A 20,921-nucleotide genomic window follows, 5' to 3' on the forward strand; every position below is an offset into this window, starting at 1 on the left:
AATAGCCCAACTGAACATAAGAGAAGTGGGAGTGGCATTCTAGAAAGAGTTTTTGACCGAGAAGCCTGAAAGAAAGGGAAAAAGTTTGAACGTACTTAAGTTTTCTTATAGTTAATTTCTGTGTTAATAAAACCAGACCTAAGAACAGGACTATCTTGTGAGCAGGTTACTTACAGAATTACATTTAATTTTTATTTACCATCTTTTCGGTTAGAATTGTAACCCTGCAACAGAAGCATCTGTGTATCATATGCATCTGAAACAGCATGTTACCTGCTACGTGTTTTCCTAGTTGTGCTTTTTTTAAAGAAAGATTTTATTCTCCTCTCAGCACAGTACAGTGATGATGTAGGAGGTAGAAATGGCAGATTGATTTACATGATTAGTCTTGAGTAGCATCTAAAGGCCCCTAGCCCCACTGTGCTACGTACTGAAAAACATATAATTAAAGCCCCTGTCCTGAAAAAAATTACAATCTAAGTAGATAACAAAAGTATGCTGAGAAATTGCTTCTTTTAATGTATAATTATGACTAATTTGATATGAAGTAATTGATAGAAAAATAAATTCAAAACATTAAGATATCAGTTTTCACAGTCACCTTTCTGACCATAAAAATAGCATGTTCTTAATAAAAGAGAAAATATGACTTGCTGTTGTTCTGTGCATTCATTCTCCAGAAATACCCAGTACAACTGGAGCATTACTGTGACCAATTATCTGGAAGGTATGCTGAAGGAATCTTGGCACAATAGGAAAAGCATAAAACTTTCAATTTAGGACAGAATATAAACCCAAGCAGGTTTAACTGCAATATTGCACTTGGCCCCTGGGCATTTCTAAGGTCTTTACTAAGTGGCTAAGGTTACAATATTCCTGCTGGTCAGTAATTCTTTGACTGGGCCTTGACTGTTATTACCTACAGGAAATCTAATTTACTGTCAGAAAAAGTAACAGTGAAAATAACCACATGCACAAGAATAGGAAAAATGATGTTTATAGCTTCTAAATAAGCTGTGAGGTCACCTTTTTTTGGACTGTAGTATAACGGATATTAACAGGGGCTTACTGGCTGGCTCGGAGTCCACGATACTGTGCTATAGAAAAAGGGCTCATCACTAGTGTAGGCAGAAAACCATCCTCTTACTCCCCACAGTGCAGGGAGTCAACAGCCTTCCTCTTTCTCCTCCTCAGAGCTGCTTCCAGGGGCAATGAACCCACGCACTGCACCTTAGTGCAGAAAATATCCCAAACTGGTCATCAACATAGGGCAGATATTTAGTTTGGGATAGTGCCTGATAGTGTGTTGGTTCATTGCCTGATTCCCAGAGTCATTGCCTGATTCCCTGTTCATAGTGATTCCCTGAGTCACAATTGCCTCTTTGTCTCCTTACTATTCTGGAGAAGGAGTCGACTGTGATGCATCTATACCTGTTGCAGCCTACGCTCCCTGATGCTCTAGCACAGCTATGCTGCTGGGCACATTGAGAGGGTATAGTCATGGCTCTGCCCAATCCCCAACCCCTGCCCATCTGCAAGAGTGAGGAAAGTAGCAGCTCCACTGAGCCTGCTTCCCTTTGAGCACAGGAAGCTATGGTATATTGCAGAAGTACAATGGGGTAAGAGGATGGATGTCTTAAGCACTTCTACTCCCTTGTGCCAGTGCACACGATGGGACCAGATCTGGCCCACATTAAAGATCCCTGACTTTGACTTAGTCACATCCTAAATTTTCAGAGTTGCATAGAGTTAGACCACAGACCGTTCATTAAAGTCAACAGGAGTCGTTTAATTAAATCTTGTACAACTGAAAACAAACTGGAAATGATATCTCTAAGTCTGATACACCAATCTGAAACTTAGTATGCCAGGTTTCAGAGTGATAGCTGTGTTAGTCTGTATCAGCAAAAAGAACGAGGAGTACTTGTGGCACCTTAGAGACCAACCAATTCATTTGGGCATAAGCTTTTGTGGGCTAAAACCCATTTCATCGGATGCATGCAGTGGAAAATACAGTAGGAAGATATATATACACAGAGAACATGAAAAAATGGGTGTTGTCATACTAGCTATAATGAGACTAATCAGGTATGTCAGGTAAGTGATAGGCAAATAGTGCCTAAAGATTTAGCACTGAGACCATTGTTATGCCTTGTGTCTCAGGAACTTCCCATCTGAAGTTTCCATAACACTCAAGTAGAGAGGAATGGCACAGAGAGAAAGTGAAAAAATAAAATAAAGACAAGCAACACAAATACTAAGCACTACCTACCTACATATCAATAGCATAATCAACCTCAGAGACATTCGACTGGCCCATCAGAGAGGGAGAAACATAATTTAGAAGGTAAAAAAATCATTACACCAAATAGCAACTGCTGGGATATATTTATTTTCAACTATTTTTTATGCACCAAATTCTAAGGCATTGGAAATATGCTGTTTCAAATCCATAGGAGTACACAACTATGGTCAACAAAGGCACATCACTTGATCTCAGCCACTGCAAAATTATAGGGAGATGTGGAGATTCTAAACCAACAAGGATTTATAATACAAATGACTTGACTTACACAAAGAAACAGATGAAAAGCAAATGCAGTTTACAGCACATAGCTTTAACTCTACTCAGGAATTGGTTGCAGACAAAGACACTGAAGCCCATCACCCATACAGAACTCCCAAATGCTAATTTCAATCCAGTAAACTAAGGTAACCATAGAGAGTTGGCATCTACCCTGGACTCTTACCACAGAATGAACAGTAGCCCAGAAAAATGAATTTCCTTAGTTCTTTCCAGATAATATATCAGAGATGTTAATGATTACCTTATGTCCAGAGTGCACAATCGGCACTGTCTTCAGACAGAGAACTCCGCCTTCTTATTAAATTGAAACAGAGAGGTCACATTATACAGAAACGAATTAACAATCCATAAAACTACCGTATTACTGTGGAACACTAAGGGCTAGTCCAACCTACAAAGACATCCATGTTTTTGTAACAATTTTAGGCATTCTCATTTGCCCAGGTTACAACACTGATATAATCAATGTGTCAAACAGGTTTGTGCATCTAAGCCTATCATGATACTTACCCATGGTTGTGTCAGTGCATTCTGGGAAAATCTAGTTAGTCATCCAACAGTGTCTCAGTAGAGGATACAGCACCTAAATGACAGCATTGCTATTATCAGCACCTAGAGCAATGTAAACCTACTGCAGGGAGAGCTGGGAAGCAATAGGACTGGCTAAATCAGCTGACCTAGCCCAGCTAAGAGGTACCATCAACAAAGCAAACTTCAGAGTTACAAACCAGTTACAAGATAACAGTTATCTGCCAACTTAGGCAGTTGGCAAGAGCAAACCCATTAGCTGCCAGTTATTAATCAAGTACTGGTATTAACCATGGTATGTGGGGACACAAATCATGTTTTTAAAGGCAACCACAGAACTAATGGGTTATGAACTCAGTTAAAACTTTTAGGATGGAGAGGGCTTTCGAAGGTTGGAGATCAAAAAGACAGAGCTTTCTGCTTCCCAAATCCTCTCTCAGACACTGACCACAAAAATAGCATTTTAGGAGAGGAAAGACAGGGGGAGAGATGGGGACGGGGAGCTCAGTGGCCTAAACGGGGACTAGAAGGAGTGAAAGACTAGGTTTAGATTCCTGGTAGGAATGGCATGCCTAATTGGGCCGCTAATGAGGGAAGCTACCCAAAGAAAGTGGACCACCACCAGAGAGCACTGATGGCAAGACCTATATATCAATACTTCTTCAAAGAATATCCAGATTCTAACTAAAGGGACCATGGAATTTATGCAAACACCAAATGAAATCCACTTTTCATATTCTACAGCAAACATAGAACAATATACAGGTATACTGAAGAGAAAAGCTCTTATTTGGAAGGTTAAACCTAGCTATTATGTTGGAAGGTTAAACCCTCACCAATTATTTCATTTTCAGATTGAAAACTGGGGCAGAGGCCAGAACATGTTTACAGAACACTACACAGTATGTACAAAGTAGGCCTACTTGGAGTAAGTGGAGGTTAGAATTATGGCTTTAAGATCCCTTTAATGTATAACTTTCCACTAGAACAGCAATGTTTAAACAGATCCTTTCCCTTCCCCTGTGTGTTAAATGTTCCTTGCGATAGTGTCTTGCAAATAGATGAAAGACAGTGTTTGAATTTGGGACAGGAAAAGAACTGAGAACATGAACTTGAATAATTGTTCAAATTCAAGTTTCTGATCTATATCTTCAAAGCTCTCCTTAGGTCTGGCTCATGTTAACTGAGGGACCAACCCATTCTATGCGATTGTATGTGTTGAATTCCAGTTCAGGAGACAAAACAGTTTCAACAATTGGCCCACCACAACTATAGGACACTTTCCCAAAAATAATCAGAACAGACATGAACCTCAGGTCCTTTGGAACAGAATGTATCTTTTTGCACTCACTTTAATAGATATGTAAGGTGCTCAGATACCACAATAAGGGCTATGATATAAGAACACAGATGGATGATCCAACAGACAGACAGATAGCCTGCCTGAAGGGTGCAGCTATCGTGAAATGCCTACATACTAGAAATGGTGAAAAAGGATTTTTCAAATTAAATACACCTCTACCCCAATATAACGCAACCCGATATAATACGTATTTGGATATAACGCGGTAAAGCAGCGCTCCGGGGGGGTGAGGCTGCACACTCCGGCAGATCGAAGCAAGTTCGATATAATGTGGTCTCACCTATAACGTGGTACGATTTTTTGGCTCCCGAGGACAGCGTTAGATCAGAGTAGAGGTGTATTTTATAAATTTAGGCTTTTTTGGGGGGTGGGCATGGAGGGAGTGAGATGAGGGGATTGTGAATAATTCCTGATCTGATATCTCTGATATCTGATTTGGACAAATCCTCTTTAGACCCCAAGTGCTCCACGATCCATTCACTACAACTTCTGCATTATTCTTTATTCACAATTCACAGTGTGTGATTAGTCATATGATATTGTTTCTGCTTCCTTATTCAATGACAAACTTTTCAACAGGAAAATAATGAATGATTAATAGCAAATTACAAATTTCTGGTATGAATTTGTTAAACTTTCAGGGTTCACAAATATTTCCAGATATACTCGTGCTTGTCTGAGAGAGTAACACATGGTCTGAATAACAACAAAATTAATTAGAGTAATCCATCCACAAATAGATTTTCTCTTTTTTCATTATTTAACTGCCGTACTTGATCCTCTGGTGATAGGTGCATTAGAAATACAATAGATTAGATACCCATTAAGAGTAGCCCCTCTCACACAGTGTATCACTGTTGTGAGAATGACCTGGGTTTCTTTGATTTTATTAGTGTCTTCTGGGACTAAACACACTTTCCCACAGCTGTTCTGTACTTGTTCACTACTAGATTGATGGTGAGAAAGGGTCAATATCTGTCTAATTGCTCTCTGTACTTCCCACAGGGACGATATCTGAGCACATGTTCTGTTCAAATAAAGTATAATAATAATAATAATAGCTTTGCACTTCTAATGACCTATCAGAGGATCAAAATATTTTAGAGACAGATAGTTAACAATTCACTTCTCTTTTAAAGATGGGGAGCTGAGGAACAGGGAGGTCAAATGATTTACCCATAGTCAGACAGAAAGTCTGTGTCAGAGTTGGAAACAGAACTCAGTACCATTATCATAATGATAACAAAAGACTAAATCAAAGATTTCTCCCCATTTCGCTCCCCCTCTCTTAGAGATGACATATATTCAGGGTGTTTGAGACAGCCTCACTCACTGGTAAGAGTTAAGGGAGTACTTCAGGGATTACCTTTGCACAATTTAATATGTTTCAGTCAGTTAATAAGAGCAGGATTACCGCAAATCACTCTACAGTTAGGTACAACAACACTGGGTTACACGGAAGACAGGCTGGGACATATCTTTGATACTGAAACTTTTGTAACAATAATTATGCCCAACACTTATAGTTTATAGAAATTAACTATCAGATAATTAATCCTGATCTCCTAATCTCCTATGGGTTATGTAAACTGGTACTTTTACATCCAGTTTACAAATTAGGAAATTTGGAAACAGAGGCTAAGTGCCTTGCACAATGCCAAACAAGTAGTTAGTAATGGAGTCAGAATTAGAATCCATGTAGCAGGAGTTCCTAACTGCCAGTCCTGGGCTGTAACTATTACAAAACTCTGTCTCACTAATGAGACTGTCTCTGTCAGTTCTACTTATCACTCAAATGATAGTGGCAAGTAATCCACAAGAGCGGGTTCCAGAAGGGTGTTGCAGACATCATATTGATTACACAGGATCATATATCAAATATAACATATTCTAATCTACAAACTGATCTGTTAATTAATCTTTACAGTGTATGTTTATATACATATATAAACATATATATATAAAAAAATAAAAACAAATTAACTACATGCCTTACTACTTCGGAAATTATGAAAACTGAGTTCCTTTCCATGTATTACAATGTGCTCGGTGTGGTTACAATGATATGGGCAGAAACTATCCTATTTCATATATCTTGCTAATCACAGATAGTCGGATTGATTTGTAATAGTACGTTGGGGCAGGTTCTCTTCTTGCACAATTTAGGTGGCATAAGGGTCACATAAGGGCATACAGGGTTGGGTAAGAGGCACGACAAAGAAATTCTCCACTATGGCAATCCTCCAGTGACATAAGGTCCATTAAATTACTCTACTGCAGTAACAGATCTTAGAGCTGCCTACACAGCGCTATGCATCATCAGCACTGGGTTGGCTCAGAGAATCAGGGAGCTGGAACTGGCACCCCTGTGCCCTCCTGCTCTGTCACGGAAGAAAATCAGCCCCATTGTCTCAGAATCAGAAGCACGAAATTAGCCTCAGAAGTGATGGGATTTCCAGATTGCAAATGATGTATTTCTAATGTAAGGGTAACTATTAGGCTCTCAGTGTTATGAACAGTCTGTTTTCATTTTTACAAATATACTTTTATTTTCATTTCTCAACTATAAGAAAGTAGTTTGTGGTAGCACATGCCATGAGCAAAGCTACTTCTGGATACAAGCTTATTTCAACTCACATGTGCCTGTTTGATTCCTACCCTTGAGGTCATCTGCTGTCCCCTATGCCACACTAGTTCTTACCAGTCTCTCTTGCAACATTACTGAAGGATGGTGATTCCAATCTCTCTTTGCCCACAACTCTGTACCCAAGCAGTTACCCACTTCCTGAAGGTCAGAATTCAATTTCTCTTATCCAATACCATATGATTAATCACTTCAGTCTTTTGTTCAACTTCACAAACTCCCAATACATTTATATGTAAGGCATTTTAGGTCACGTCTCTGGGTAGATTAGTCTGGGGCTGAGAGATCAGGATTGAGATTTATTATTATTTAATATATTCATTGCAGACACCAGATGCCCCAAGCAGGATCAGGGCTCCATTATGCTAGGCACTGTACAAACACACACGAACACTAAGTTAATGGCCCCGAAGAGTCTTAGGCCCTGAGAAATGAATGGGCAGATCCTTGCATCCACCTGGTACCGCACTGACTTCATCATATCTTTGTACGTAACACATATTAATCTATATTATTTTTAACAAAACAGAAGTAAAATAGATGATATGATGATATAACTATAAATCACCAGTGATAAAATCAGTGCACTATTTTAAAATATAACTGGGTACAAAGAGCAGGAAGGCTATTTATTAGATTGATAAAAGTAGTTTTTAATAGTATGTCCAAATCATGACCCAGCCTATGCACCTGTGTTAGCCCATGAGGATGGGTAAGACCATCCCTGCTTAACCCATGTGTGGTATTCCTGAACCTTGACTCTGAATCTCTAGGGGTAAGCATGTGTTGCAAGCCCATTACTTCCACAGAGCATGAAGGATGAGACAGGTGGAGAGTGGACTAGCTTCTCTGGTCAGTGCAGATTGCTGTGCATGTGGAGCAAGGAGGAACTAGGGAAGGAATGTACATTTCTGATGCATAATTACTTCCCTGTGCTGCTGTTCCTTGGGTGCTACACTTATATACTGCTCCCCTACAGGGCAGACTACACGTACAGAATTTATTTTTTTTAAACTAAAATAAATGTGCATCTGTAAAACATGTCAAATAAATTAGAAATAATCCCATAAACAAAGCAAAATATCACATAACACGTTTGAGAAATACTTTTGTTACTTTACTGCTATTTAATAATTGTTAACACAACTATTAAAATTGTATCTTTTTATAGGTCTTCGGGATGGAAAAGCCCTCAAATCAACCATTTTAATATGATGTTTATGGCATTATTCATCACCCTGAAAAATAATCTCCCACCTGAAGGATACTGCAGAGAAGTAAAATTGATTTATTTCTTTTGATAAATAAAAGTAAAGCTATATTCCTCCAATTTCAGGAACATTTATTATAGCAGTGCAATTTTACTGCTGTCCTTCAGTGTCTGTCAACATTTCCACTACTAACATGGCTGACAAAGTTCACATTCGGGCAAAATTTAAATTCTCAGCATAAAAGTAATATAAATAAAAATAGGAAAATTGGGTGATGCCTTTTAACATGATAGACATTCAGAAGAGGCAAGTTTCAAATGCTTTTTGAGTACTACAAATTTTAACATCCTTGGCTTTTTATTTTTCAAACTGAAATTTTGCAGTTCATTAGTTTTTAATGTGGATAAATGCCCATGGGCACTCTGGTAAGATAATATAAGCAATGCATTTTAACAATAGCAATTGCAGATGTATAGCTTCTTGCAACAAACATCTCTTAGGTTTCTGCTGTATCCATGGCAATTCAATTAATACCGCACAGTAACAGGTCTGAAGGATTTGCCATGTTCCACTGTGCAAAAACCATTTTAGAGAATCTCTGCTTACTGCTGATTGACACATAGCCATTACTGTAAGCTAAATAGAAAAATAGCGATAATTCATAAACAGATAATTACATAAAAGAATTACAACTCTTAGAAAGATTATCATGTAAAAAAGTGGTAATCGTCTAATTTAAATTGACAAAAAAACAAAATATTCAAAGGTAGAAATAAAATAGACCAGATTTTTTGCAAGGGTTCTAGTGGCATTTGCTAGGGTGACCAGACGTCCCAATATTTAACTCTTTGTCCCGCTTCCTGACCGATGTACAATTGGGATGCCATTTGTCCTGATATTATAAGGTTGCCTGGCTTCTTGTTGGTGTGGGGTTGGTAGGCTCCCTACTTGGTTCCGCATATCTCCCCAGAAGTGGTGACATCTCCCTCTTAGTCCTAGATGCAGGGACAGCCAGATGGGATCTGCGTGCTGTCCCCGCCATGACCACCTGCTCTGCAGCTCCTATTGGCTGGGAACTGCAGCCAATGGGAATTGCGGGGGCAGTGCCTGCAGGAGAGGCAGCACGCACAGCCACCTGGCTGCACCTCTGCCTAGGACCAGAGGGAGATGTCACCACTTCTGGGGAGCTGCCTGAGCCCACACACCCCCCGCGACCAAACTCCCTCCCAGAGTCAGCACCTCGAACTCCCTCCCATGACCCAACCCCTTGCTCCAGCTCTAAAAAACAAACAAACAAACAAACAAACAAAAACCTTGCGGCGGGAGCTGGGGCCATGTGTGCCCCCAACCCGAGGCTTGTGACAGGGGCCAGAGCCGAGGCGGTGTGCCCCTGACCCGCAGCTTGCGGCAGGGGCCAGAGCCAGGGCCGTGTGCTCCGAACCCACGGCTTGCGGCAGGACTGTGGCCGGGGCCTGCTGTTGGGGCCGTGCACCTCCAACCTGTGGCAGGGGCCTTAGCCGGGGCTGTGCGCCCCCGACATGCAGCTTCATTGGGTTATTCGCCTCCCTCCCCCATGGCTCCAGTGGGGGCTGTGAGCCTGTGGCTGCCCTCCCCGTCCATGTGTCCCGATATTTTATTCTTGCCATCTGGTCACCCTAGTGTCTGCTGGCAAAAATCAGGTTCTTGGCTTCTACTGGCTGAAAGTGTGCACGAGGACAGGGTGCACAAGTATAAGCTGCCCATAACGCAAGCTCGCCAGGAAACAAGAGTTTGCTGGCAGCTTCCACAGTGAGCAGGGAAACAGCATGCAAGAGATGAGCTCATCCACTGCATATCCCTGGGTAGTCTCCCCCAGTACGACTCCTAAGGAGCCCTCTGCCCCAGTTTAAAGTAGCCTTCCCCTGACGTAGGCAGAACCCATGCCCATCTTTCCCCAGGATGAATCCTTGTTCAGGTCCTGCTTAAGTCACCCTGTTGATCTTGAGTATAATGTTTGATATTGTGTTATTTCAAAAACTCTAAGTGGGTGATATTAAATCTCATAAGAGCTGCACAACAGCATATATTATGTATGCAGTTTCAACCCTGACTCTGAATTTCCTGACTTTTGTCCAATTAAAACAGCTGCTTAATGTTATCTTTACATAATGTTTTGTGAGAATATACATATCTATACAGTTACTTGAAGTTAAGAATCATCACAACTACAGCAGTGTATCAAAACAAACATTTGTTTTGTTCTCCAGTCCTCCTGTGATGGTTACTTACACAACTACTGACAGGTTTGAGATTACCATGCTGGAACCTATTTTCATGTGACAGCCGCAGTGCAGATACTTGTCGATATACTGGTGCTGAATGTTAATCACTGCTACAGTCTAGAAACAATTGCCAGCTACGTCACTTATCACCAGAATGAACAGCAAAGCCTTGACTTAATTGCCTTATCATGTGCCACATGCTTCCTGCTGAAATGGATAGACAGCACTAAGAAATACTGTGGGGGATAAAATAATTATAAACTAATAAGAATGTTCAAAATTAATGATAAATACAGCTCCAGGCATCAGTTTTGGTTCTCATATCTTTCTTCATTTACACCTTTTTAAATACTGTCCAAAAGAGATTCTGATTATTTGTATAAGAAATAAATAGAAAAACAGGTTACGAATAAAATATATTTAACAATGTAATGTGACGTTTGGACAGGACACAGAAACATAGATATTTGTCCTCCGGTTTGAATATTCAATACAGCACTTGATTTTATTAGAAAACTCTTCCACATAGACCTTTTCTAGAAGATCAGCAAAACATTTTAAATAGGTAAACACATTTATTTTTCGTATACTGATACTCTAAGCTAAATCTTGGATAGCTCAAACTTCAAGAAATAGATCCAAAGCAGGTATATCTCTGATGCTATTGAATCAACATGCACAAAATCATGCTTCCTGTTAAATAAACACTCCTTTTTTGCCCTGCAAACAATGAATGCTTGGCCTTACAACAATTATCAGGTAGCCTCTTAAGAAAGAAAGAAAGAAAGAAAGCAATGAGACAATTAAAATAGCATAATAATAATAATAATAGTTTGCTCAATATTTTAAATACTTTTTAATTAAAGTACATATAAGTCTAACATTCAGATACAGAAAGAAGAAATGCTGAACATGGTGTACATAAAAAACCTTTTCTGCTAACCTTTTATCTTTGTTTTTTAACTGATGATGAAGGCAAATAATCACTGCTGGAGTGGCAGCAGGCTATATACAAGTGTTTCAAATCAACCTGTGGGATAGTACCACATATAGTTCTCTGACCAAAGCTTCCTTCCTTCTATTTATAAAATTTCTCCCTGAAAATAAATTTCATCATGTTTTTGTGCCAGATGTCACTTTCATCAGATTCTCTTATAATGATCAAAATATTATATATATAATTTTAATGCACTGCTATATGTTGAGCCTGGTTATTTACACAGCACACAAGTTCTAATGTAATTATCACAAGTTATTCTAGCACCAATCATTCAGAGGTATGTTAATTATCTGTGGGGAAAAAACAGCTTGCTGTCAAAAAAAACCCTTCTTGAGATTTGAATAAAATTTGCACAAGATCTCAAGAGAAGCTGACAAAAATAAACGAAGTATGTGTTAAAATGAACACATTGAATGTAAATATTAAAATACATACAGGGTATTTTTAGCATCAACAGTTCACAGGTATATCTTAAAATCAGCCACTGAATAACTGCTATGCCTAATTCTTGATAGTATGAAGGTCAGTAAGTAACTTGGAACTTTACATAAAGGAGTAAAGCAACAATATAAACAATATGATGATTATGTGAATAACGAACTGCACATATTACCCAGTTCAAAGAAAAATAAAACAGTCTGATAAAATAATTTACTGATAATATTACAGTATCTGCATTTTAAAAAATAAGAACCAAATTAGAAGTAATCAAACCTCAAAGGAATGTGTAATTAAAAATGTTTTAAAATAGACTTAATTTTACTTTATTTTTCATCATTAAATTTTATTTCCAAATTAATGTATTTTACTACATAATCTGTTTGAATACTAATACCTCTACATTACATACAAGTCACAATTAAAAAACAAAATTAAATATATACAATTCCTAATATCACATTCATTTATTTAAATATGGTTTTAGGGATAATTCCATTCTATTTTACAAGGGATCCAGAGACTACATATGTGTGTGCGTATATACATACACAAACATACACACACAGACAATTACTGCACTCATGATACACAAATACACACCCTGCAAATACACGTTAAAATAGTAAGATTAAAAAAATAATAACATTACTATTTTAGAGTCTATTTTACTATCAGAGATTTAAAAATTAAAAGTGTATTTAGAGAAGAATGATTTTTCCATTTAATTTTCCAAGTTCTGAAAAGTGTTCTTTATGCGTTAGATATCTATGATTATGGGTGTATATATGTGAATGAACGAATAAATCCTTAACCCACCATATCTTTTTCTCCAGTTTGCAAGCTGTCACCCGTGAAAAGTATGGTGTAGATGATAGGATGATACTGTACCTGATTGGCTCTGGAGGTGGTCATGGGATCAGATGGAGAGGACTTGGTGGTAGTTGGGGAAGATGGCAATGTCTGGGAACAAAGCAGTTCAGGAGCAAATCAACCTTTACAAGCCTTAGACTGAACAGTTAAAAAATAAACAAACAAAAGTAATGTAACCAGAAAAATAAAATTAAAATAAAGCCTAAGACTAAAATCTTTCTCCTACTCATTGGAACTTAATGGAATTTAAGGTCAATTGAATAAATAAGTAATGCATGTAAATATGCATGCATATGTTTGTAAAAACAAATTCATGACTTGAAATCAAGATGGTGAACTCACATAAATACTAAAAGATATGCTGACCACATGAATATTTTCTTTTCTCACTCCTCTTCTTGGGGTACATAAAAAGACTAAAGTAAATAAAAATTCCAGCAAGTTCAATGAGCACACTAAAACTTTCTATCTGCAAACAAGGCTAGTGCTGGGAAGAAGTGGTGAAGTTTACTTTGGCATTAAATTATTCACCCACTCTGTATGCTGACTATATCCAACAAACTAAATTTCATAAAATATTTGATCCATATCTTAAAACAATTAAAATCGCAGCTACTGAAGGTTTTTTAACAATAAAAGAAACTGCTAAAATATTCACTGATTTTTTTAATCAAGAGCCATGTGTGAAAAATGTAAACATCAATCTTATGATGGATGAACATGCAACTAACGGCATCGCAACAATTTACTATGATATATTTATCATTAGTGTTCAAAGATCATTAATTTAATAAGGGCAAAGGTTAATAATGCAGCACCAGCCTGTGTTCAAAATTAACACACACAAAAATGAGAAGTCATATTTATTGATATGTTTTTTCCTAGACATATACTTAACATTAATACTTGAACACATCTGTTATCAAAAAGTACTGCTCTATTTAAAATGTACATATTTAGATACATAACTCTCAAACATATTAGTTCCTACTAGATTAACTTTTTTATATAAATGTAGTGAGAATGTCAGATTTCAGTTTTCAAGACATAATATACAATACTCATTCAAATCAGACTTTCTGGAACATCTTAACAATGTTCAAATATCTTAGAAAATCTGAAAGTACACCAATATTAGTGTGAGAAATAAGGACTTAAATACTGTAGAATAGGATTGCCAACCTTCCAGGATTGTCCTGGAGTCTCCAGGAATTAAAGATTAACTTTTAATGAAAGATTATGTCATGTGATGAAATCTCCAGGAACATGTCCAACCAAAATTGACAACCCTAGTGCCTAATATTGTCATACAATTAGTAACCAGAACTACTTAGAAATAAAGCAAAACTTGTAAACATTCATTTACAGTCCTAAAAAGTATAACCCACATTTTTAAAAGTGTGTACATACTTTAGCACTAACAAAACCCCATAAAGCATGTGAGCAAGTTGAGATTGTGTGTATGCAGAAAGTTATATGCCATGGCAGACTACTGCTTGCAGATAGATATGCATCAGGCATTTTGTGCATACAGTGTTAAATATTTGGGCCTATATGCAGAGCAGTGTAGAGCTCTTTATTTTACATTTTCAGAATATATTTGTAAATAAAGCCATCAGAAAAGCAATAGAAATGTTAATAAATAAACAGGCTCCTATTTCATACCTTCAACTCACCATAAACAAAAATAATTTATCCTAAGCATCAGCTAGGGCTTTATCAAAAGGCTTCTAATACAGCACATACTGCCATGTGCTCCCTCAAAAATAATAGGGCTCTGCTAAATTATGTAAACCTGGAGAAACCAGGAAATATTGTAAAGAAAAACAGATCAATTATTAAGTATTCCCCCACATCTTTCTCTATAGTATATGGCTTTGTTTATCCTATATCTTTGTTTGGGATAGAATTATTTTTAAAAGGAATTATGGATTTTACAGAGCTAACTGTGGTCAATTACACCAATGCAACCCTTCTGGTTTAATGAGATTGCATAAGTGTAACTCAGGGCAAAATTTAATCCAAGTTGTGGATCATAATGCACTGATTTTCATCGGTCTAGTTAAAAATCTACATTACCACTATGAAACAGGATGGGGGGGTAGGGAGTAAAGAGGCTGTAACTCATCACGCCAAAAGTGTCCTGTACTAAACTGATTAAAGTTCTCGATCTAAAACATATTTAAAGAACAAAAAAACATTTTACAGACACTTCAGAATCCAAGATGAGGATTAGACTTTTTGACCACCGGCATCAATTGTGATATTTCTGGCATCTGATGGTTTGTGTCACCAACATTAATTTGTGTGTGTTTTGTTTCTTTATATTCTAACACTAATTAATCAGAAGGTGTTTTAAAACAGTTGTCTAACATACCTGGAGAGAATTCAGCAAGTACAACTATGGCATTTATGTGGAAATATTAACAATTTAATACTGGGAAATACCCCGTTTACCAGTAGTACAGGTTACACAAAACAGCTGGAATATACAAAATTCTTATTTAATAACAACATTCACCTCCTGAAAGCAGAAAAAATATGGCAGTAGAAAAAAAGGAATGCTAACATTTCATGTATTCTGTCTATTGAACCTACCAGAACATTCCCCATAATAGAAGCACTCCACTATTTTATTTTCTCAAAAACTTCTTTACGATACAATGAAAAGAGGTAAGAACAGTTGAATACAAAACAACTGTTAATAAACAAGCATCAAAATGGGCATAAACATTTTTCCATACACACCCACACACACACACACCCATTGACAAAATATTCAAAATTATGTATAGCAAATTGCTTTTCAAATCAAAGTGTTTTATGTCTGAGGCAGGGGCTGTTTCTGTGGTTACTGTCATAACCACTATTTTCTTTTTCATACTGTAAATAATGCAAGAAACTAATGCACGTCCTCACAGAAACAGAATTTCTTAACTCATGCAGCCTTCATTTTTGTCAAATATGTTTCAATTATAAAATGAGCCTGATTCTGTACCATTAAGATCCATGGGAGCGGGACTAGATTCTAAATTTGTACATTGTGCATATTTTGTAGCCATCTTCCCCATGCTCAACCCTCTTTAACTCCAGTTGTTTTTCAGATCACATATCCCTCAAGTGCATCATGGAGAAAAGGTCACTTACAAACTGGATAACACAGTTTAATAAAGATTTCACAGATGTGTATACTATATAATCAGATAGCATTTTTTTACACATACAAACAAAACCTCTTTCATCACCACCAAAATAAACCAATATGATTCTCTTTAAATAACATAAATGTTATATGTATTTATGTGAACCATCTATTTATTTCCTAATGAATATAACTGTGAATAAGAATTTTCAGAAAGAAAGAGGCAAGTTGGTGGGTTTTGTTTTTTTGGGTTACTTTACAAATCATTTCCTTTCATATGAATGGAAACTATGTTTCATCTATATGTCTTGAAGTGCTTTACAAAAAATCTGTGAAATAGACTTTTAGACAGAATTGCTTATTAATGAAAGTTGGAAATAATTCAATTTTGAATTACTATATAGTGTAGAATAATTTTAAAAACTTAGTGAGGGTTTTGCATTAGGCAAGCACTTGAATTTAGAAGTTATTAGGCTTCTGGGAATGAGAATTATAAAGTGATTAGAAATTATAAGATGATTTTACAGTAAGGAGTCTCAATTTTCAAGACTGAAACATTCATACTATTACCGAAGTACTCCAGTAATTATAGGCTGCCCTCTAGCAAGGCTATAGTAAAAAGCCAGTCAGAATTTCTACATTTTTAAGAACTTATAAAATTTTGAAGCAAGCTAAAACTTCACTAACAATGTCCACGCCAGAGTGAGTTTTTTGTCTTTGTTCCCAAATTTTATGGCCTTCCTTATATTTTATGTTTACAGGTAATAAGATATTTTTGTGCTTCTAGAACAGAGTGATTCCAAAAGTAAAAAGTAAAAAAGGTTTACTGACCAACAGCCAGGTTCTGCCTGACACACACAAGAGTGTGCAGCATTTAGGGAGAATACAAGAAGCGTTTTCATCCTTAGGTGGCTCACACAGAATTGCACTTTGTTCTGAGATTTCTCTCTCTCTCGCCCTGTCCCTCTAGGTGCATAACATCCTAAAGTAGGTAGGAGGAAGACAGAGCGGTAACACACCTATACTTCACACCCTTGAGCAAGGAGTTGGCTGGCTACAGTAGCAGTAGGTGCCCTCCCTTTGTGTTCAGGGAGGCTTTCTGAGACTTTTTCCTGAGGTGGGGAGTCTCCACAGTTCACTTAATGCTGAGCTGTGCCTAACTGGCACAGTCTTGTCCTAAATATTATTTAAAAAATAAGATTAAATATTTACCTTCCAGATCACGAGTATTCTACTGAGTGAGTTAACTGTTCAGTACTTTAACTCTTAGTGCCATAGTAGGTGGTTGTTTTCATTTTTTATAATGGGGAAAAAAGGCAGAAAATTAAATAAAATACCACAGTTAAACAATGGTAAAGCCATGACAACACCACAGAGAAATAGTACATTTAAATTTAAAGTTGAAACTCCATGCAGTTTACCACTTTGTAGTTGGCTATGGCAGGGCTTGCCAAACAATGGTGATCTTGCATAACACAAGCTTAAAGACAGACTGAGTTTCAGCCTTTTTTTAAAGTCCACACTTTTAAGCATCATTAAAATAACGTGAACGTACTTTCTGTGGTTTAATTTTAAATTGCTTAAATCAACAGGCCTGTTTTTACACTTCTTTACTATCATTTTGAATTCCATTGCTGAGGAAAATTAAGGGCAGAATAGTTTGAGCAACTAAAGCCAGGCAAGAGACAAAGCTGCTGTGCAAGATTCCACCACATCACTGTGCTGGAGGACCTGAAAGACTGGCTTAGTATGCTTTCTACAGTGCCAGAAGGGGTCTCCCCTGCAACTGCTCACTCTGCCGTTTATTATTTTTTTAATCTATTACAAACTCTTAACATGTGACTCTAGTGAGGCAACATCATAATCATGAAGTATCTTTAACATTTAGGGTCTGTTATGTAAATACATAACTATAGATTTTTAAAAGCTTGTTTTGATTATGCAATAATTAATATTAGCTAACTAATCACAGTCCAGAGCATAGAGAAGTTATTTTGTTGATATTACAATTTGAAGATCTGACTTGCCACTACATTGTAACTTTGCACCTATGCAAAGTGGGTGTAAAGCACTTCAGTTCTCAGCTGGTAGAGTTTCACCACCCACTTTGCACTCAATCTGCACTAATGTAATTAACAATGCTGGGTGAAAGGTAAGGGAGAAAGAGGACCAAAGTTAATATATGCACACAGACGTTTATGAAAGGTTTTAAAATGCTGTCTTATCCTTGACTTTCACTTTACATGGCTAAAGTGAGGATTAGTAGTTATCCAAAGGGGATATCATAAAAAATAAAAAGCTCTTGGAAGGGTTTATGGTCCCCCATGAGGGTCTCTTCACAAAACAAGAGAAAGTCCTGCTCTGGTATGTTACCTGAAAAAGAGCATCTCATGAGCCCTTTGGGAATGGCAAGGGCTGGGAGCATAACTTTGCAGCACAGGAACCTCTCCAGGGATTGGGGGAAGAGGGAGAAGAGGATAAAGGAAAAAGGCAGGAGTTAGCATTCCCCTCCTGCACCTGCCCCGCAACCTGTTATAAGAATGGAGGAAAATGGTAAGATCTAGCCCCCCCTTCTTCACCCATGTCCTCCCTGGATATACCAATAAAACAGAGTAAGGCCATGTCTATACGTACCATGCTGCAGTGGCGCAGTTGTACCAATACAGCTGCGCTGCTGCAGTGTGTCTAGTGACACTTTATGACGATGAGAGAGAGCTCTCCCATCGGCATAATAAAACCACCTCCATGAGCAGCAGAAGCTATGTTAGCAGGAGAAGCTCTTCTGTCACCATAGCATGTGCACACGAGTGCTTATGTTAGTTTAATTTATGTTATTCAGAAGGATGGTTTTTTCACACCCGTGAGTGACAAGCTATATCAACATAGGCCTAAGCGAGCAGGAAGACACTCAAATAAGAGGCATATAAAAACATGGGATGTGATTTTTATGATGTGTTTGCTTAAGTAACCATTTCTTAACACTAATGTTCTCACCAGCTTTCGCCAGGTGCCTAATCCTGTAATAACAACAAGAGTAAATCTTTTAAAAGAAAAATCATTGTGTGTGTAGTGGGGACCAACACCAGCTGCATCTGGCATCTTTTAATTTTGAGAATGTCAGCAAGTCAGGTTTCAGACCTAGATATGGCATAGAAATGCTATTAGCCTCAACAGTCAATGATCTTCTCAGAGCAATGAACAAAGATCAGACGTGCTTTCAAATACTGCTAGATCTGGCAAGGTTTGGAAGCACAGCTTTAAAGTCATTCTATTCATACAGACAGATCCAAGAGGATAGTAGATCGTTGACTCCTCTTCCTCCTTAAGGCATCTCAGCTGTGAAGTCACACAAGGCCAATCTTGTCACCCTTTTTGTTCAGAGATTATGAGAAGCTACAGATAGGTCTTGAGGTGGGGTTGTCTGCAATCATCAGTGCTGCATACAGATTGTCTTGGATGGTTTAGATACAACAAATCCTGTATCTTGGCATGACTACATGACCCTTGTGGTCATAGGTGCCAACTCTGTGGGTGCTCAGCACCCACCAGCAGCCCTGCGGGGCAGCTCTTCCCTCACCTTCCCAGCGCTCCCGCCTGCCATGGTCAGCTGTTCAGCAGTTTGCAGGAGGTGCTTGGGTGGAGGGAGGGAACTGGAGGCAGGAAGAGGTGGGAGGAGGGGCTGGAACAGGAAGAGGCTGGGCAGTGAGGGCTTGGGGGAAGGGGTGGAGTGGGGGCAGGGGGTCGAGCACCCCCCGGGAACTGGGGAAGTCAGCACCTCTCCGGGAACTGGGGAAGTCAGTGCCTCTGCTTGAGGTCCCTTCTAATCCTATGATTCTCTGATAACACTTAGCTCTATATTTATACTTCTTGTGTGACCAAGATGGAGCTATTTCCTTACATTCTCTTTGTCTGCAGATATGGGGACTGGGTGACAGCCAGTTGGCTGAAGATCTATATGGATAATAAAGGAAGTGATGCTGATTGATGGGGAGAATCTTTTTAAGGAATATGCAATGTCTACAATTACTCTATGATTTGAAGGAGTCTGCCCATATATTATCAAAATGGCTCTTCCTGGACTTAGGTTGACATTTTCAAACCTGGGTGCCTAAAGTCAGGCTCCTAAATCCGTATTTAGGAACCAAAACAAAAGTACCCTTCTTTTCAAAAGATGATGAGCCCCAGTATCTCCCATTGACTTCAGTTTTATTTAGGGACATAAATATGTATTTAAGAGCCTGAGTTTAGGCATTCAGTTTTAAACATGTTGGTAACAGACTCTGGGGCAAAGATTTTCAAAAACAAGAGCCTAAAGTTTGGCATCCAAAATTAGGCCACTAAACAAGATCCCTTTTTCAAATGAGTTGAATATTCAGTAGCTGCCATTGTAAGTACTGAATTAATTTTAGGGTCCTATATTTTTTTAACAACTTGGCCTGGATTTCCAGATAACAAGAGAAACTTGAAATACCTTTTTTCATCTTTGGCTGGCCAAAAGACTTCATTCTTCCCTCCTTTATTCAGAATCTACTACTGCCATCAGTAATTTTATTGCCTCCTGGATAAGCTACAGCAACACTTTCTACCTGGAAATAACTGTGAAAGCTGCTTGGAAGGTTCAGCACGTGCAGAAAGCAACCGTACATCTTCTGAACAAGGTGGACTGGCAAGAACATATCACACCAATCTTCAGACTCTACAAAAGATGTCAGTCAATTTTCAGGTGAAATTCAAGATATTCAATACTATCTACAAAGCTCTAAACAGCTTAGAGTCCAACTACTGAAGGGACCTCCTCTCTTAACCCACCACACCACCTGCAATTTGTCTGAAAACTTGAGCAAACAAGCCTATATAAGTGAGGCTTGAGGGTG

The 20,921-nt window shown here is 38.1% G+C and overlaps 1 protein-coding gene across 8 annotated transcripts in view; it reads right to left on the minus strand.

Moving 5' to 3' along the window:
• NOVA1 (NOVA alternative splicing regulator 1) overlaps positions 1-20,921 on the minus strand; it is a 225,969-nt gene that overhangs the window by 26,557 nt on the left and 178,491 nt on the right. For 6 of the 8 annotated variants that reach the window (XM_005309761.5, XM_065595389.1, XM_024111128.3 and 3 more), the window contains one exon: positions 12,924-12,995. The exons of the other annotated variants lie outside the window; for them this stretch is intronic. In XM_005309761.5, coding sequence (XP_005309818.1) covers positions 12,924-12,995 — 72 coding nt within the window. The remainder of the gene's footprint in view (positions 1-12,923; positions 12,996-20,921) is intronic. 8 annotated transcript variants of the gene reach the window in all.

This window comes from Chrysemys picta, chromosome 4 (assembly GCF_011386835.1).
Source record: "Chrysemys picta bellii isolate R12L10 chromosome 4, ASM1138683v2, whole genome shotgun sequence".
NCBI classification, from domain to species: Eukaryota; Metazoa; Chordata; order Testudines; family Emydidae; genus Chrysemys; species Chrysemys picta.